This window comes from Muscardinus avellanarius, assembly GCF_963383645.1.
Source record: "Muscardinus avellanarius genome assembly, chromosome: 16".
Taxonomy (NCBI): domain Eukaryota; kingdom Metazoa; phylum Chordata; class Mammalia; order Rodentia; family Gliridae; genus Muscardinus; species Muscardinus avellanarius.
The window spans coordinates 17,236,988-17,256,089 of record NC_137802.1 but is presented as its reverse complement, the minus strand read 5'-3'; the positions used below and the strand labels follow the sequence as shown (position 1 = coordinate 17,256,089).

The window sequence follows — 19,102 nt, the reverse complement described above, 5'->3', positions numbered from 1 at the left end:
AAACAGGGTCTCACTGAGTTGTAAAGGGCCTCGCTAAGTAGCGGAGGCTGTCCATGACTACGATCCTCAGGTCTCCGCCTCCTGAATGCTGGGATTACAAGCATGTGCCACCATGCCCAGGTTTTTATTATTTATTTTGAAACAGTCTCACCAAGTTGTGGAGGGTCTCACTAAGTATCTGAGGCTGGCTGAAGCTGTGCTCCTCCTGTCTCAGCCTCCCAAGTACTGAGATTACAAGTGTGGGTCACCAGGCCCACACTTGTAATCTGTGTGTGCGTGTGTGTGTGTGCGCGCGTGTGTGTGTGTGTGTGTGTGTGTGTGAGTGTGTGTGTTTTACTGGAGATCAAACCCAGGGCCTTGTGTATACTGGGCAAGTGCTTTCCCACTGAGCTATATCTCCAGACGATGTGATGATTTATTCTTTTCTTTTTTTTTAGTGCTGAGGATTGAACACAGGGGCATTCTACTTGTGAGCTACACCCCCAGCCCTATTTTATTTATTTATTTTTCGTGATACTGGGGATGAACCCAGAGGCATTCTATCTCTGGGCTATCTCCCAGCCTTGTTTTATTTTTTGTTTAGAAATAGGGTCTCACTATGTTGATGAGAGTCTCACTACTTGCTGAGGCTATCCTTAAACTTGAAATTCTCCTGTCTCAGCCCCCCAACGACTGGGATTCCAGGCAGGTACTACTACATCTGGTTTGTTTGTTTGTTTATTTATTTGGTGGTACTGAGAGTGGAACCCAGGGGCTTTTCTACCTCTGGGCTGTACTCCCAGACTTATTTTAAACTTTATTTGGAAACAGGGTCACACTAAGTTGCTAAGAATCTCACTAAGTAGCTGAGGCTGGTTTTGAACCTGTGCGATCCTCCTGTCTCAGCCTCCCAAGCGCTGGGATTATAAGCATGTGCCACCACGCCTGGCTCTTATTTTTTATTTTGAGACAGGGTCTTACTAAATTGCTGAGGCTATCCTTGAACCTGTGATTCTCTTGTCTCAGTCTCCCAAGTACTAGGGTTACAGGTGTGCACCACCGTGCCAGGCTCCATGTAATAATTTTTAAAGCTAGATTGTCACTGGGCATGGTGGTACACCTTTCAAATCCCAGTACTTGGGAAGGCTGAGATAGGATGATCACAGGTCAGCCTTGATCATCTATAGGGAGGCTCTCAGAAACCTAATGAAACCCTGTTTTCAAATAAAGAAGTAAGATCTGGTTGGGGATGTGGCTTGGAGGCAGAATGCCTCTAGGTTCAATTCCTAGTACCAGACAAATAACAATAACAAAAAAATAGACTGTCTTCTGTTATATAATATAGGCCATTGAGCCGGATATGGTGGCACATGCTTGTAATCCCAGCATTCGGGAGGCTGAGACAGGAGGATCACAGTTCACTGACAGCCTCAGCTGCTTGGTGAGGACCTCTGTAACTTAGTGAGACCCTGTTTCAAATTAAAGAATAAAAAATAGGGCAGGGGGTGTAGCTTGTGAAATGTTGAAGATGGAGCTAGGGAGTTGCGAAGGAGGTAAAATACCAGCCAGGTCATCAAAAGCTGCTGCTTTATTCGGACCCGGCATCCTTGAGGAGTCAGCAGGCCGTGGGGGAAAGGACCAACAAGCCCCGTGTTTGAAAAGTCGCACTTAGTCCCAATTGGCCAGCTGAGTCACATGGCGGAGTGGAAGCATCGATGTTTTATAGACATGCCGATTCTCTTGCGACATCTGTAGTCTCGCAACCTCTGAAGTCTGTCTTGCCATGTTTGGAGTCTTGTGACACCTGGAGTCTCACGATATCAACACTTCTGGCTTCCAGGGTTCTGCCTCCTGTCCCCACTGAGGGGTTACGTGGGGGGAGGGGATGGGGAACTGACCTATCAGCTTGGAAGTTGAATGCCCCTGGGTTCCATTTCCAGAACTGAAACACACACACACACACACACACACACACACACACACACACACACACACATTGGCCATTGAGCCGGGTGTCATTGTATATGTCTTTACTCCAGTACTTGAGAGAGATGAGGATCACAGTTTCAAGGACAGCCTTGGCAAGGTAGTGAAGCTCTCAGTAACTTAGTGAGACCCCATTTTAAAATAAAAAATTAAAACGTGTGGAGGTTCAAAGTACAAAGAAAGAAAATAAGCCAGGCATGGTGGTGCATGCCTTTAATCCCAATCCTCTGAGACAGAGGATTGCAGGTTCAAGGCCAGCCTTGGCCACTTAATTAGGTCCCCTGCAACTTAGACCCTGTTTCCAAATAGAAAATAAAATATGACTGGGGGTGTAGCTCAGAGGTAGAATGTCCCTGGGTCTAATCCCCATTGCCACAAAAAAATAGAAAAAAAGGGGGGGGTAGTAGGAGTGCTGGTGTTTTGGAATAGTAGGTGGGATGTGGTCATGTCTGGAATGTGGTCAGCCAAGCCATCCTCTGACCACAAGCCACATTCCTCCCACAGCAAAGTACATGCAGTCCCTCCCCAGTCATTCCAGTAACGGGTCTGTGCAGAGTCCAGGGCCTCACGCTGGGGGTTTCTCACGCACAGCCCCTTGACTAGGGGTCTGTTCTATTTCCTGTGAGTTCTCTGTGGTCCTGTTTCACCTCTAGGATCTTAGTTTCCTCTTCTAAGTCATCCTTTTTAAAATTTATTTTTGTGGTACTGGGGTACAGGGGCTTTTCTACCTCCAGGCTATACTCCCAGGCATATTTTATTTTATTTTATTCTGGTGGTACTAGGGGTGGAACCCAGAGGCTTTCTACCTCCGGGCTATACTTCCAGACCTTTTTAATATTTTATTTGGAAACAGGGTCTCACTAAGTTGCTGAGAGCCTCACTAAGTAGCTAGGCTGGCTTCGAACCCGTGTGATCCTCCTGTCTCAGCCTCCCAAGCGCAGGGATTACAAGCGTGCACCACAACGCCTGGCATTCCTTACTTGTTTTGAAGTTAGAATTGTTTTGATGTTCTAAAAATTGTTTTGATATTAAGAGTGACTTGTTTTGATGTTAGGAATTGTTTTTGAAGTGTAAAAATATTTTTCTTTAAAGTGAGTTCTAAGCCTGCCACAACCTTATCTATAAGTAAACATCTGGCTTTTACGGCCCTGCCTAAGAGGTCACCATAGTAACCAAGCACATACCCTGCATAAGAGAGATAGCCACTCTTGGGCGGGCTGTGATGTAGGGATGCTGACCTTTAAATCTATTTGCTGTGATTCAAATGTGTGATGCGCTTTCTTTAAAATTATTGGCTGTACCCATTTACCTTTTTATTCTATTGGCTGTATCCTACTTTCTGGTGGGCTATGACATATGTAACCGCCCCTTCTGGGGCTATAAATGTAAAGCCTGGAATGTGCTCGAGATCCCCTGCTCTGACCACCTGCCTGCGTGCTTGTGAAAGATGGACCCTGGCATGCCAGATTCTGCTGCGCTGCACTAAACTCTGCCTGTGGTTTGCATCCTCTGGTGAGTTCTCTGTTATTTGGGGTGGGGGCATCTCTCGGACCCTAACAAATCCTCCTGCCTCAGCCTCCCAAGTGCTGGGATTATAGGCTTGCACCACCATGTCTGGCTAAATTATATTTCTGAAAACACCCTCCATTTGATCTCTTTCAAGAAACCGTTTTTTAATTTTGACATCATTAGTCCTCTAAAGTGACTGAGAGTGGGGCGGGCGTGGTAGTGCAGGCTTGTAATCCCAGCACTTGGGAGGCTGAGACAGGAGGATCACACAGGTTTGAAGCCAGCCTCATCTACTGAGTGAGGCTCTCAGCAACTTAGTGAGACCCTGTTTTGAAATAAAATATAAAATAGGTCTGGGAGTATAGCCCAGAGGTAGAAAAGCCCCTGGGTTTCACCCTCAGTACCACCAAAATAAATAAGTAAATAAAGTGGCTGAGAGCCGGGCGTAGTAGCACATGCTTTTAATCTCAGTACTTGGGAGGCCGAGACAGGAGGATCACAGGTTTATGGCCAGCCTCAGCAATTTAGAGAGATTCTCAGCAACTTAGTGAGACGCTGTTTGCAAATAAAAAAATAAAATAGAGTTGGGTGTAGCTCAGAGGTAGAATGCCCCTGGCTTCAATCCCTAGTACCACAAAAAAGAAAAGTCAATAAAATAATAAAGTTACTGAGAATTTTAAACAGCTTTCTTTTTTTAATTTTTTATTTTTTATTGGTGCACTGTATTCATACATCATAGTGGGATACAAAAAGACTTTTGTAGACATACATGCACACATCGCCCAGTCAGCCCCCACCCGATCCCCACCCCATTCTCTCCCCATCCCTCCCTCCCATGCTTGGCTTAGTGGTTGACATCTAGTATTATAGCAATTTATCCAAAATTAAAAATGATAATCTCACATAATAGTTTCATTTGTCTGATACCAAGCTTTTGATGACTTAAAGATAGCATTTCAATATTTCTTTTTGCTTTCTTTCTTACCAGATAATTTTTTTCTTTTTTTGAAACTATCATACATTTATTTACTTATTTTTTAGAAAATATCTATCCTAATGAGGATTATGGACTCTAGATACCCAAAACGATCTCGAAATAGAACAAAGCTAGGAAATGTATATTTTCTGATTTCAAACCATATAAAGCTACAGTAATTGAAACAGTGTAGTACTGTTCTAAAGGCAGATATATAAACCATTGGAGTTAAATACAAGCCTAGAGCTAAATTCTTCCATATATTGTCAAGTTATTTTTGACAAGGTTTCCAAGAACATTTGGTGGAGGAAATAATAATCTTTTAACTAAATATTGTTGAAAAATAATAATTACATGAAAAAGAATAAAATTGGACCCTTACCTAACACCATATACAAATATTAACTCAAAATAGATAAAAGACCTAAATATAAATCTTAAGACTATGAACTTTTAGAAGAAAATCTGGGTCATAAAACCTCACAACATTGAAATTGGTAGTGATTTCTAGGATATGATTTCAATGGCACAGGCAACAGAGGAGTATACAGACTCCCTAAAAAATAAAAAAATAAAAAAATTGTATATCCAAAGACAACGTAAACAGAGTTAACAGTTACTAATAGAATGGGATAAAATATTTCCAGTTGCTATATCTGAAGGTATATTAATATTCCAACTAGAAATCCTAAAAATTAACAACAATAAAGGCAAACAATACCCTTTAGAGATAGGTAAAAGACTAACATAAATAATGAATCTCCACAGATAACTAATCTTAGTTGTCTGTTGGATGGAAACTCTTGTTTCTCTGGTTCTGGTGTATATTACCTATTTCTTCTTTGTAGTTAATCTCTTTGAGTATTTTCTCTAGTGCTGGTTTTGAAGACATAAATTCCTTCAGTTTCTGTTTGTCATGGAAGGTTTTTATTTCTCCATCTAATTTGATAGAAAGTTTTGCTGGGTAGGAAATTTTTGGCTGGAAGTTGTTTTCTTTCAGAGTTTGGAATATGTTCCTCCAAGCCCTTCTGGCTCTCATGACTTGGTTTGGGAAGTCTGGAAATAAAATAAAAAAAAATAACTGGGGTCTCTGGATTCAACCCCAGTACCCCCCCCCCACAAAAGTCTATAAGACTGTCATAATGCTATGCACATTATAAGGTAGGCATATTTGGGTGCTATTTTGAAGACTGCTTACCACCAGAATGCCCTCTCATTCTCAATGATTTATATTTATCTCATGTGCAAAATATACTCAATTCTCAAGACCCCCCAAAGTTTAATATGATTATAAAATCAGCTTGAAGCCCAGCATTTCACCATTCAAGTCTGTTTCATGTGTAGATGAGATTTCCTCACGTGTGTTTCATTAAGTACAGGCCACAAGTACAAGTCCTTCCTCCTGAAGACTGATAAACTCAAGGGGAAGTCGGCTCCCTCCCTCCAACATACAAAGGAGGGGTGGACACAGGATGGCAGTAGACATTCCTACTTGGAAAGGGAGGAGGGTTTCACCTCTCTACCTCACCTCACTGGGGTCACCCACAGCCATACAGAGTGGTTGCTCCATATCTTCCCAACTCGTCAATCACACTTTTTATCTGTAGGAAAATTATAGGGTTTGTGTCATAGCTAAGGATGACAACTTTATAATATATTGGTTTTTCTGAATTTCATTTTTGAGGCACCAGGGATAAAACCTAGGGGCATTCTACCTTCAAGCTTCACCCCCAAAACTTTCTGTGTGTGTGGTACTGAAAATTGAATCCAGAGGCATTCTACCTCTGAGCTACACTCCTAGACTGATTTTATTTCTTATTTGGAAACAGGGTCTTGCTAGGTTGATGGGAGTCTCACTACTTACTGAAGCTCAAGCCTGCGATTTTCCTGTCTCAGCCTCCTACATACTAGGATTATAAATGCATACCACCACGTCTAGCTTTAACCCCAAACCTTTATTTTTATTGTTTTTATTTTTTGTGGTATTGAGAATTGAACCCAGGGGACTTCTACCTCTGAGCTACACCCCCAGCCCTATTTTTTTTTTTTGTTGGTGGTACTGGGGGTGGAAGCCAGGGGCTTTCTACCTCCGGGCTATACCCCCAGCCCTTTTTAGTTTTACTAAGTCTCACTAAGTTGTGGAAAGCCTCACTTTTTGTCTACTCTGGCTTTGAATCTATGATCCTCCTGTCTCAGCCTCCCAAGTACTGGGATTACAGATGTGTGCCACCACACATAGCTACCCAACCCTTTAAAAACCGTGTGTGTGTGTGTGTGTGTGTGTGTGTGTGTATGCACTTGTGCGCACACATGTGCAGGTCCGCCAAGGCTGAACTTCATGCCTGATGGAGGCATCATATGCTGGGCTTCAGGTGTATTGCTAGACTCTCACCTGAGCAGACAGGAGAAGCTATCTTCTCCTTTTCTCCTGAGAGGACAGACCAGTCTGTCCAGCTTCCCAGGCTCTCCTAGAGAAGGGAATCCATCAGGAGACACCTGCGCTCAGCTGTTTAATAAAAGGTGTGTGTGTGTGTGTGTGTGTGTGTGTGTGTGTGTGTGTGTGTGTGTGTGTGTTTGCAGTACTAGGGGTTGAACTAGGGGCATTCTACCTCCAAGCGACACCCCTAGCCCTACTTTTTATTCTTTATTTTGAAACAGGGTCTCACTGAGTTGCAAAGGGCCTAAGTAGCCGAGGCTATCCGTGAATCTGCGATCCTCCTGTCTCAGCCTCCCAAATGCTGGGATTACAAACATATGCCACCATGCCCAGTTCCTCTAAGTTATTATTATTATTATGTTGGTGGTACTGGGGATGGAAACTAGGGGCCTTCTACCTCTGGGCTACACTCCCAGACCTGCTTTATATTTTATTTGGAAACAGGGTCTCTTAAGCCAGTTGAGGCTGGCTTCGAACCTGCACGATCCTCCTGTCTCAGCCTCCCACGTGCGGGGATTACAAGTATGCGCCATCACGCCCGGCTCCTCTAAGTTATTTTGAAACAGGGTCTCACTGAGTTATAGAATCACCACACCCAGCTTAAAGGCGCATTTCTTAATGAATTCAGATTTATATGTCCAGAACGCCTGTTTTGTGGCAGGTCCTGCACCTGACACAAAATGACAAGCCCATGGAAAGACTCTGCATGCTTCTTGTTTGGGGGCATTCCTGAAAGTGGAGGGTGCTTTTGAGAGCGTTTCCAGCTCACTGCAGTCTTTTGGGGGATGTTTTCTTTTTTGCTAAGTTGCTGAAGTTGGCCTGGAACTTGTGATCCTTCTGTCTCAGCCTCCCAAGGACTGGGGTTACAGGTGTACTCCACCATGCCTGGTGAGGCAGAGGCTTTAAGCTCAAAAGGACTGAGCCCAAAGGCTGACACAGGGAAGGCAGAGAGTGCAAAGCTGGCTGAAATAATTCTGCAGCTCAACTGTACCTTCTTCAAATGCTGGAGAAGACTGTGGGTCCTCACCCACTTTGCTTTCTCCTATACACTCCAGCATTTCCTTTGGGTGAAGTAACGTGTGTGTGTGTGTGTGTGTGTGTGTGTGTGTGTGTGTGTGTGTGTGTTCAGGTAATGGGATCCTTCCCAGACACTCAGGCTTGCTCCCCTCATCACAGGTTTGCCCTCTGGGGTACGCTTCTCTCACTCAGGATGTGTGTGTGTGTGTTACTGATGATTGTACCCAGAGGCATTCTCCACTGAGTTGAGCTACAGCCCAGCCCTATTTTATTTTATATTTTAGTGGTAATGGGGGTGGAACCCAGGGGCTTTCTACCTCTGGGGTATACTCCCACACCTATTTTCTATTTTATTTGGAAACGGTCTCACTAAGTAGCTGAGGCTGGTTTCGAACCTGTGTGATCCTCCTGTCTCAGCCTCCCAAGCGCGGGGATTACAAGTGTGTGCCACCACGCCTGGCTCCCAACCCTATTTTATTTGTTTATTTATTTTTGTGGTACTTCGCATTGAACCCAGGGGCATTCTACTTCGGGGCTATACCTCCAGCCCTATTTTAAATTCTTTATTTTGAAACAGGTCTCACTAAGTTGAGGAGGACCTCACTAACTAGCTGAGGCTGGCTGTGAACCTGCGATCCTCCTGTCCTGTCAGCCTCCCAAAGTCCTGATATTAGTGCAGCCACCACGCCCTGCACATCTTTTGCTGGGCCCGGTATTGAGTTCTTCTTGCATATTTTCTGCTCCAATCCTCCTCTGCTTCCCCCTCTGTCCTCCTCCCACCAAGTTAAAGGCTTTCTCCCTGGCCCCCGCCAGGCAGGGCCCCGCCTTTCTGGATTGGGGCCCAGCTTGGGGCTGCTGTAGTAGGGCCTTTGGCACCACCAGGCGGTGTTGACAAAGGACAGGCCACCTACACCTGACCCCAAGAGGGACTTGGAGAGGGCGGGGTCTCTAGCTCCTTTATTTACCGTCAACCCTCTGCCTCTCACAAGACGCAAGACTTCTTTGGGCAAGATGGGTGTCTACCGCATCCGCGTGTCCACCGGGGCCTCCATCTTCGCGGGCTCCAAGAACCAGGTGCAGCTGTGGTTGGTCGGTGAGCACGGGGAGGCGGCGCTCGGGGCGCTCCGGCCCTTCTGGGCCCAGGTGAGCTTCACCTAGTGGTCTGGGGTGCTGCACCCCAGACCCACACCATCAACCATCACACATCTGGGAGGAGATGCGCCCCAGCCCGCCCTGCAAATCCTCCCAGACCTCAGAGAGCACTGGGTGGCTGTCCTGCCGCCTGGCCTCCTGGCAATCGAGGGAATACTCCTGCACTCCCTCAGCCCGCAGATCTCACCAAGCCTGGAGGTCACCAGAGCGGCTCTGCTTTTTTGTTCTTTTGATACTGGGGATTGAAAACAGGAGAATTTTACCTCTAAGCCACTCCCCATAAGCCCCAGCCTGATTTAATTTTTATTTTGAGACAGGCTCACTATCCCAGAATATGTAACTTGGAGGGAGAATGCCCTTGGGTTCAATCCCAGCATCACTGAAAATAAGAGCTGCTGTTTCCAATCTTGTCCACAGTTGCTGGATCTCTGATTTGGGGCCTTATCCCCTGGGGTGAGGTGGAACCAGGGGAGGACATAGGACCGTCTGAGCTAGTCATCTTCTCAATACTCTGTCTACCTGGTGTTTTACCTGGTCCTGTTACTTTTTCTGCCACTGGCCTCAAATTTACATTGCCCGTCCAGGTTTCCCCCAGACCCCATATCCAGCTGTGCCCCGCAGCAGACACTGCAAAGGAGCATGCAGAAGGCCCCGTGTCCCCTCCCAGCCTCTCCTCTCCCAGGCATCTTGTGCCTCCTCTGTCTCTGCCTCCGTTGAGCCAGCGCCCCTTCCCATCCCCTGCGCAGCTCTGCCAGGGACCCGAAGTCCTCCAACCCCTGCTGCCCAGCTTCACCCTCCCCGCCTCTGCTCTGCACCCTCAGAAGCCAGAGCACTTCTCCATCCGCAGGACATCACTAGCCTTAAAACCTTTGCATGGCTCCTGCCTGCTCCCAGGACCAAATCCAAAGCCCTGGCCGAAGCCTCGGGCCCACAGCCTCCCACCCGGGCGCGCTCTGGGCTCCAGGCCAGGCCGCTGCGCTCCCTTCCCCTCTGCTCCCCGGCCTCTGCCTGGTGCTCCGCTCCCTCCAGGTCTGGGCCCGCAGCGCCTCCCACTCCCGGTGAGCTGCAGTGGTCACAGGGCAGCGTGCAGAGCCCCCGAGACTGCAGGAGGGGGCGCTGGAGCGAGGCGAGCACCGCCCTCTTCCGTCCCAGGGCTCGCTCTGGGCCGAGGCGCCAGACCACCCAGAACCAGGCTGGGCCACCGCCCCAGGGCCCCTGTCTCCTAGACCCTGCAATAGGGCGTGGGGGAGGGCAGCGGGGCCGCCCGAGCGCCCCGCCCCCCCACCGCCCCTCTGATGCTGAGCCTCCGTGGTCCCCCAGGAGCAGGAATTCCAGGTGGACGTGGCCGAGTACCTCGGGTCGCTGCTGTTTGTGAAGCTGCGCAAATGGCACCTCCTGCAGGACGACGCCTGGTTCTGCAACTGGATCTCCGTGCAGGGCCCGGGGGATGGAGGGGCCGAGTACAGGTTCCCCTGTTACCGCTGGGTGCAGGGCCACGCTGTCCTGAGCATCCCCGAGGGCACAGGTGAGCCCAGGAGCGGGGCAGGTGAGCCCAGGAGCGGGGCAGAGGCAGGGCGGCGGGTGTGGGGCTGGGACCCGTGGGCGGGGCTCTTGGGAGTCCTCACACCCAAGGGTTAGCCGGGTGGGCGGGCTTGGTGGCACACACTTGTAATCCCAGAATTAGGGAGTCAGAGACCTGAGGATTGCAGGTTAGAGGTCAGCCTCAGCAACTTAGATGTTGTTTCTGAATAAAAAATAGGGTTGGGGTGTAGCTTAGAGGTAGAATGCTCCTGAGTTCTATCTTTAGTAACAGTGAATGATAGAATGAATGAATGAATAACAAATAAATAAATGTACAGCCCAAGCCAAAGGCAGTGGTGCACACCTGTAATCCTAGTGCTTGGGAGGCTGAGACAGGAGGATTGTATTTCAATGTCAGCCTCAGCAACTTAGTGAGACCAGTTTCAAAAGAAAAAATAAAAAGGTCTGGGGGTTTAGCTGAAATGTCCCTGGTACAAGGAAAATAAAAAATGGTAAGGGGTGCTGGCGCTGGTGCTGGGTGGAGCTCAGGAAAGGCATGGACTGGGGGAGAGGCCAGCCCCCAGAGCCACCGCGAGGGCTGCCTGGCAGGGACAGGGCGAGCCCTCAGCAGATCCACACGCGCCCCTCCCGCACTTCCAGGCTGCACGATGGTTGGAGACACTCAAGGCCTGTTCAAGAAACACAGGGAAGAGGAGTTGGAGGAGAGAAGGAAGCTGTACCGGTGAGCCCCGCCCCTCCTCAGGGAGCTGCTGGCCCTGGGAGCACCCGCCTGATTCCATCTCTCCCTCACAGGTGGGGCAACTGGAAGGCTGGCCTGATCCTGAATGTGGCTGGGGCCAGTTTATCTGACCTCCCCGCAGATGAGCGGTTTCTGGAGAACAAGAAAATTGACTTTGAAGCCTCGCTGGCCGTGGGGTGAGAGCTGGGGTGTGCTGGTCTAGTGCAGGTCAATGTGCTGGACCCCTCTCAGTGATGTTTTACTCTAAGAATAACTGTCCCACTCTTCCCCAAAGGCTGGCAGAACTCACTGTCAAAAGATTTGTGTATTTGGTGACCAAATGGGATGACCTGGAGGACTTTAACCAGCTTGTGTGGTGTGGCTACGGCAAGCTGGCTGGTCAGTCTCTCTACCCTGGCACTCCTTCCAGGACCCTTTCCCTTGACCCCACCCAGGGGGAAATAGGAAGAAACAGGGTTGAGAAGCCAGAGGCCTGGGTTACCGGACTGGGATGAAGCAGGGACAGTTTGGAGGGGTTGGAAGGACCAGGAGCTCAGATCACACACCTTGAGCATCTGCCATCCCCAGAGAGAGTACAGCGGTCCTGGAAGGAGGATGCCTTCTTTGGGTACCAGTTTCTCAATGGCGCCAACCCCATGCTGCTGAGGCGCTCCATCCGCCTTCCTGCCCGCCTCGTTTTCCCTCCAGGGATGGAGGAACTGCAGGCCCGGCTGGAGGAGGAGCTGCAGGTATGGACGTCAGAGCCTGGGTAGGCTGTGGTGTTAGCATGGGCGACACTGCTGTAAGGTCCACTGTGGGCCGGCTCACTGTGGTTGGCTAGAAGGAATCCTACGGAGAAATCCTGAGCGATGTTGATCAAGGACTGGTCCAGGCTTCTTCTCCATGTGAGAATAGCATCTTGTGAGGGTGTAAAGGTGGGACACTTCATAGAGACAGAGTCAAAGTAAAGAAACGTGGCTGGGCCTTGGTGCTAAGGAGTCAGGTGGTAAGGAGTCAGGGAGGATGCAGAGTATGAAAATTGGGGTCCAAAGCCAGACATGGTGGTGCACACACCTGTCATTCCAGTACTTGGGAGGCTCAGACGGGGGGATCACAGGTTCAAGGCCAGGCCCAGCAACTTAATGAGGTCCCTCAGCAATTTAGCAAGACCTTGTTTAAAATAAATAAATAAAAGGTTGGGAGTGTAGCTCAGTGGTAGAACACACACATACAATCTGGGCACACAAACAGGTATTCAAACCAGCCAGGTGTGTTGGCACTTGCCTGTAATCCCAGTACTTGGGAGGCTGAGACAGGAGGATCACAGGCTTGAGGACAGTCTTGGCAAATAGTGAGATTATCAGTAACCTTGCAAGACTGTGTTTCAAAATAAAAATAAAATAGGGCTGGGGGTGCAGCTTGGGGGTAGAATGCCCCTGGGTTTAGTCCCCAGTACCACACACAACAAACAAACAACAACAACAAAGCAAAACAAAGCCACAATGAAAGAGAGCCCTCAAAAGTGGGGTGGAGGTGTAGTTCAGGGCAGAATGTTCTTGGGTTCAATCCCCAGCAGCCCCCACCCAGAATTCTGTGAAATAACGAGCAGGTGACCCACTGCCTGCGCAGAGCAGGCGAGCCAGGGCGGGAGGAGCAGCCGCTGAGGGAGCCTGGCCTCTCCCCCAGGGCGGCACCCTGTTTGAAGCGGACTTCTCTCTGCTGGATGGGATCAAGGCCAACGTCATCAGCTGCAGCCAGCAGCACCTGGCCGCCCCTCTGGTCATGCTGAAGCTGCAGCCTGATGGGCAGCTCTTGCCCATGGCCATCCAGGTGAGCGGGTGGAGGACTTCGGCTCGTGGCGGGGGAGGCTCCCAGGCTGAGCTGAGAACGAGGACGCTGGCGAGGGCTGTGGTGAAGGACCCGTGGCACCTTGGCAGGCAGCCGTGTGCAGGTGCCGCCTGGGGGTGCTGAGCGTCGGGATTCCAGTCTCACGCTGACACTCTGGGCCCCGAGCGCACAGCAGCCACAGGCATGGACGGAGTGCAGAGGGAGGTCCAGGGGGCTCCAGGGCAGGGAAAGGGAGAGCCAGGCACAGAGCTGCAGAAGAGGCCACAGAGCAGAAACAAAAGAACCAAAGTTAGGCGAGGTGTGGTGGTACACCCCTGTAATCCCTGCACTGGGAGCTGAGACAGAAGGGTCACGGGTTTGTGACCAGCCTCAGCAATGTAGGGAGACTGTGAGCAGCCTATGGGGAAGGTAGGTGGGGAGGGGAGAAGAAGACTGAGCAAAGATATATATATATATATATATTTTTTTTTTTTTTTTTTTTTTTTTTGCGGGTCTGGGGATGGAACCCAGGGGCATTCGACCTCCAAGCTACACCCCCTGCCCTATTTTTTATTCTTTATTTTGAAACAGGGTCTCACTAAGTTGTAGAGGGCCTCACTAGGTAGCTGAGGCTGTCCATGAACTGCGATCCTCCTGTCTCCGCCTCCTAATGCTGGAATTATAGGTGTGCGCCACCATGCTAACTCTTTCAAATAATTGTACGTCCCTACATGGAGGCGTCACTACCAACCTCTCTAGCAAGGAGTGGGGCGGGATGTGGAGGAAACGCAGCAAGGGCTGCCTGCATGTGTGGCCGCCTCACTTTGAATCTCACGCCGGTGTGTAATTGCAATGCACCAGTAAACATTTTAACAACTTGGCGGAGGAAGAGAGGTTAAAGGTGCGGGGCCAGGGCAGCACAGGACGCCTGGCCCAGCCCCTCGCAGCCCTCCCTTCCCGCTCTCGCCCTTGTCCAGCTCCAGCTGCCGAGGATCGGATCGGCCCCTCCGCCGCTCTTCGTGCCCACGGATCCGCCGATGGCCTGGCTCCTGGCCAAATGCTGGGTCCGCAGCTCGGACTTCCAGCTTCACGAGCTGCAGTCCCATCTTCTGCGGGGACACTTGATGGCCGAGGTGTTTGCAGTGGCCACCATGAGGAGCCTTCCGTCCGTCCATCCGATCTTCAAGGTAACCCACTTCCCTTCCCCCGGCCTGCCGCTCTCCCCGCCCTGACGCTCACTGCCACCTCTGGCACGAAGCACCCAGGGGCCAGGAGAGCGAGGGAGGGCAGGTGGCCTGGCGGCTCCTCAGTGGGTGGTAGCACCTCTGACTCCCAGGGAACTGAGAACGATTCTTGGGAAAGGGGTGCAAAATTCCTTTTTCATGTATAAAGCACAAATGTCCATATGGTACATAAACAGTACATGCAAATGACTAAAATTTCATTCAATTAGAGGAAACCACACAAAGAACATGAAAAATCTTTCTATCTAGTCACTGAAGGGTTCAAAATTAGTAACACAGGCCCAGCTGGGCATCATGATGCACACCTGTAAATCCAGTACTTGGAAGGATGAGACAGGAGGATCACAGGTTCTAGGACAGCCTCAGCTAGTTAGGGAGACCCTCAACTTGCTGCAAAATAGTGAGAACCTGTTTCAAAATAAAAAATAAAAGAGACTGGGGCGTAACAGAAAGGTAGAATGGCCCTGGGTTATATCCCAGCACACACACACACACACACACACACACACACACACACACACACAGATAACATTGGCCTGTTAGAGGGGCTCAGGTCAACCGTGGCCTCCCTTATTACAATGAGAGCAAAATGTTCACCATTAAGATGTTGACTGGTGTTTCCTCCGGGGCCAGAACCACTCTGGCTGCTGGGAGTTTCATGTCCAGCCAGGGGGCAGACAGTGAAGGTGTATGGAGCATTTGGGCTGTGACACCTATGGCGCAGGGAGCGCAAGCCGTGGGGTGCTGGCGTGTGTAGAGCAGGAGGTCAGGAATGGTGCCTTGAAGAGCTGACGTGGAGGCTGAGAGGAGGGAGGCAGCCAGTGAGGGGCCAGGCCAGCGTTCAGGGCTCACACAACAGCCCGGGCAAAGGTCCTGAGATGCGCCCCTGAGCATGGCCCTTTGAAGAACAGAAAGGTGAGAGATGGAGAGAGGGAGCAGATGAGGTCCTGGGGCAGCCAGCTCAGACCGCACCCTCTCAGGGGTGCAGTTGTGTCTTCCCAGGGGAGAGTGAAACACCACTGGGGGACTGCAGGAGGACTGCAGGGTTGAGGCCAGTCTCAGCAACTTAGTGAGATCCTGTTTCAAAATAAAGATGGTTGTGGGTGTAGCTCAGAGGTAAAAATCCCCTAGGTTCAATCCCCAGCACCAAACAACAGCAACAGCAACAACAAAAAACAAAACATCCTAAATCCTCCTTCCCCCAAAAAAAATTCCATGGGGGGATTAGGAAAAAGAAAGTCCCAAGGATTCTTAGGGATTGTTCATGAAAAGAAAAATGGTTGGAGAACATTGGTCTGGACTCATGAAGAGAATATGAAAGGGAAAGAGAATGATTTCCTTGAGGTGTGATGAAGCGCTAAGTCAGGGTGTGAGGTAGGGATCAGGCAGTGAAGTCAACCCTGAGCCCGGCTGCGCTGTCCCTGCAGACCCGCCTGCCCCTTCCCAGCCTGTGTCCTGCAGGCACCTGCCACCGCCCCACTCTTACTTTCCTTGCTTCTCTCCCCCAGCTTATAATTCCTCACCTGAGATACACCATGGAAATTAACCTCCGGGCCAGGAATGGGCTGGTCTCTGACTCTGGAATTTTCGACCAGGTACCGGGAAGGGAGGGGCGATCTCAGTTGGCTCTCCCTCCAGCTCTGTGATCAGGGCCGCTCTCTGTGCCTGTGGCTGACGCCCTTGGTCCTCGCTCCTCAGGTGGTGAGCTCAGGTGGGGGCGGCCACCTGGAGCTGCTCAAGCGAGCAGGGGCCCTTCTGACCTACAGCTCACTCTGTCCACCTGACGACCTGGCTGAGCGGGGGCTCCTGGGCATCAAGTCTTGCTTCTATGCCCAAGATGCCCTGCGGCTCTGGGAAATCCTCTATCGGTAAGGCCAGTGGGAAGACGGGGCCCTTGAGGTAAGGTGGAGAAGAAGGCAAGGAGATGAGGGGTGCGGTGGCACACACCTGTAATCCCAGTACTTGGGAGACTGAGGCAGGAGGATCACAAGAGGCCAGCCCCAGCAAATTAGTGGGACCTTCAGCAACTTAGTGAGAATCTGCTTCACAATAAATAAAAAGAGCTGGAGGTATAGCTTGGAGATAGAATACCCCTGGAGTCAATTCCTAGTACCAAAAAGAAGAGAGAGAAAGGAGGAGAAGGCGGAAGAGGAGGAGGAGGAGGAGGAGGAGGAGGAGAGGAGGAGGAGAGGAGGAGGAGAGGAGGAGGAGAGGAGAAGGAGAGGAGGAGGAGAGGAGGAGGAGAGGAGGGGAGGAGGAGGAGAGGAGGAGGAGGAGGAGGAGGAGGAGCAACAGCAGCGGTAGTGGCAATGGCAGCTAGAGGAACAGGCGGGCTGTGGGCTGCGTCTTGGCTGGGCTGATGCCCCGGCCTGGCCACGTGAACCAGGCACACAGGCTTCAGCTCTCCGCGCTCACTCCTGCCCACAGGTACGTGGAAGGAATGGTGAACCTCTACTACCAGACGGACGCGGCTGTGAGGGAGGACCACGAGCTGCAGAGCTGGTGTCGGGAGATCACCGAGGTTGGGCTGCTGGGGGCCCAGGATCGAGGTAACAGGGGTCTCTGAGAACTAAGACACAGGCTCTAGAGCTCTCCTCAGGATGCCTTCTGCTTTGATAGAATCTTCCGAAAGCACCTCCAACCCCCTAAAAACTCCCAAGAGCAGTGGGAACAGGGCTTGTGCGTACCATGTGGCTCTCCAGAACAAGAGCCCGACTCGTGGCCTCTGCCCATTCCCGTGGTGTAAATCTCCCCACTTTGGCCGCCGACGTGACGCAGCCCAGACAGCTGAACACCTGGGGGAGACGACACCCTGTCTCTTGAGAGCCAGCTCTAGCCCCACTGGTTGGGGCTCTCCCGGGGCGCTCCTCCTTTCCCACCCCAACCCCAGCCAAAAGCTTGGGATGCTCAGCTGTGGGTTTCCACAAGTTGCTGAGAGTTTCTGGCACCCCGCTTTTCTTTCTTTTTGTGGTACTGGGATTGAACCCAGGGGTGTCATACATTCAAGCAACACCCACAGCCCTTCTTATCCATCATTGTGAAACAGGGCCCCGTTAAATTGCTGAGAATCAGCTGGGGGTGGTGGCACAGGCTTGGAGTCTCAGCATTTGGTAGGCTGAGACACAAGGATCTGGAATTGCCGACCAGCCTTTTGCAACTCAGTGAGACCCTCTTTCAAAATAAAGAATAAGGCCTGGCATGGTGGTGCACGCTTGTAATCCCAGCATTTGGGGGCCTGAGACAGGAGGATCGCAGTTGTGGACAGCCTCAGCTACTTAGGCCCTTTGCAGCTCAGTGAGACCCTGTTTCAACATAAAGAATAAAAAAAAAAAATAGGATTAGGGGTGTTGCTTGGGGGGTAGAATGCCCCTGGGTTCCATCTCCAGAACCACAAAAGGGGAAGAAAAAAAACCCCCAACTTCTGAGGATGTCATTAGGTTGCTGAGGATGGCCTTGAATTCATAATCCTCCTTTTCTAGCCTCCCAGGTACTTGGATCACAGGAGCGGGTGTGCATCACCACACACAACCCTGGCACCTCTTCTTATTCCCTCCCCTTTTTTGGTAGTTTCTGTATTGGGGATGGAACCCAAAGGCCCCAGCCCTTTTATTTTGAAACAAGGCCTTGCTGAGTTGCTAAGCGTCTCTCCAAGGTGCACGACTGGCCTTGAACCTGCGGTCCTCAGCCTCTCGAGTACTGGGCTCACTGGCGTGCACCACCACACCGGGATCTGGCATCTGCTCCGCCCTCGTTCTCTCTGGGTGTCTCAGCTCAGCTCCTGTGCCTGGCCTCACGGCTCTAACTCCCCACTCTCCTAGGGTTTCCCTCCTCTCTGCAGTCTCTGGCCCAGGCTTGTCACTTTGTCACCGTGTGCATCTTCACCTGCACCGGCCAGCACTCCTCCATCCACCTGGGCCAGGTACCTGCCAGGGGGAGGCGGCTGGGAGCATGTGGCCTGCACGGGAGGCGCCGCGTGCAGGTGGCCAAGGGGCTTTCATGCTCGGCCGGTCTTGACCCCAGTCTCTGCCCCTCCACAGCTGGACTGGTACTCTTGGGTCCCCAATGCGCCCTGCACCATGCGGCTGCCCCCGCCCACCACCAAGGATGCAACAATGAAGACGGTGATGGCCTCGCTGCCCGACATCCGTCAGTCCATTCTCCAGATGACCATCACTTGGCAGCTGGGCAGACGCCAGCCCGTTATGGTGAGAGCCAGGTGCCCAGGGTCCCGAGAAGAGGGGGACGTGCAGCCCCAAACTGGCACCGTAGGGTGCAGCTCTTTTCCCGTCCATCCTAGGTGCCTCTGGGCCAGCATGAGGAGGAGTACTTTTCAGGCTCTGAGCCCAAGGCTGTGCTGAAGAAGTTCAGGGAGGAGCTGGCCGTCCTGGATAAGGAAATCGAGATGCGAAACGAAAGCCTGGACATACCCTACGAGTACCTGCGGCCCAGCCTGGTGGAAAACAGTGTGGCCATATGAGTGTCCCCAAGTCACCCACAACCCGTGCCACCCAAGGCCTCCCTCCCCCAGGTCCCGCTGCAAAGAGTCTCCTTCCCATAGTGAACACATTTATTCTAGATGCACCGCCTGGGCCCCTGTCCCTCCGCCCTCCTCCCTCTCCTCCTCCCTCACTGCTCAGGTCTCCCCCAGTGCACACAATAGCCGTATCTGTAAAAACCACTTCAAGTACACAGTAGGGCGGGGGACATATTGCCCC

At 51.0% G+C, this 19,102-nt stretch overlaps 1 protein-coding gene across 1 annotated transcript; it reads left to right on the top strand.

Moving 5' to 3' along the window:
- Positions 1 to 8,915: 8,915 nt before the first annotated feature.
- LOC308275600 (polyunsaturated fatty acid lipoxygenase ALOX15-like) lies at positions 8,916 to 18,864 on the top strand (the record flags this gene model as incomplete). The annotated part of the gene is made up of 14 exons (XM_080713959.1): positions 8,916 to 9,047; positions 10,377 to 10,581; positions 11,238 to 11,319; positions 11,391 to 11,513; positions 11,612 to 11,715; positions 11,905 to 12,065; positions 13,003 to 13,146; positions 14,121 to 14,330; positions 15,896 to 15,982; positions 16,086 to 16,255; positions 16,815 to 16,936; positions 18,206 to 18,306; positions 18,425 to 18,592; positions 18,685 to 18,864. 14 exons carry the CDS (start codon positions 8,916 to 8,918, stop codon positions 18,862 to 18,864), a joined length of 1,989 nt encoding a protein of 662 aa, XP_080570085.1.
- Positions 18,865 to 19,102: the final 238 nt, after the last annotated feature.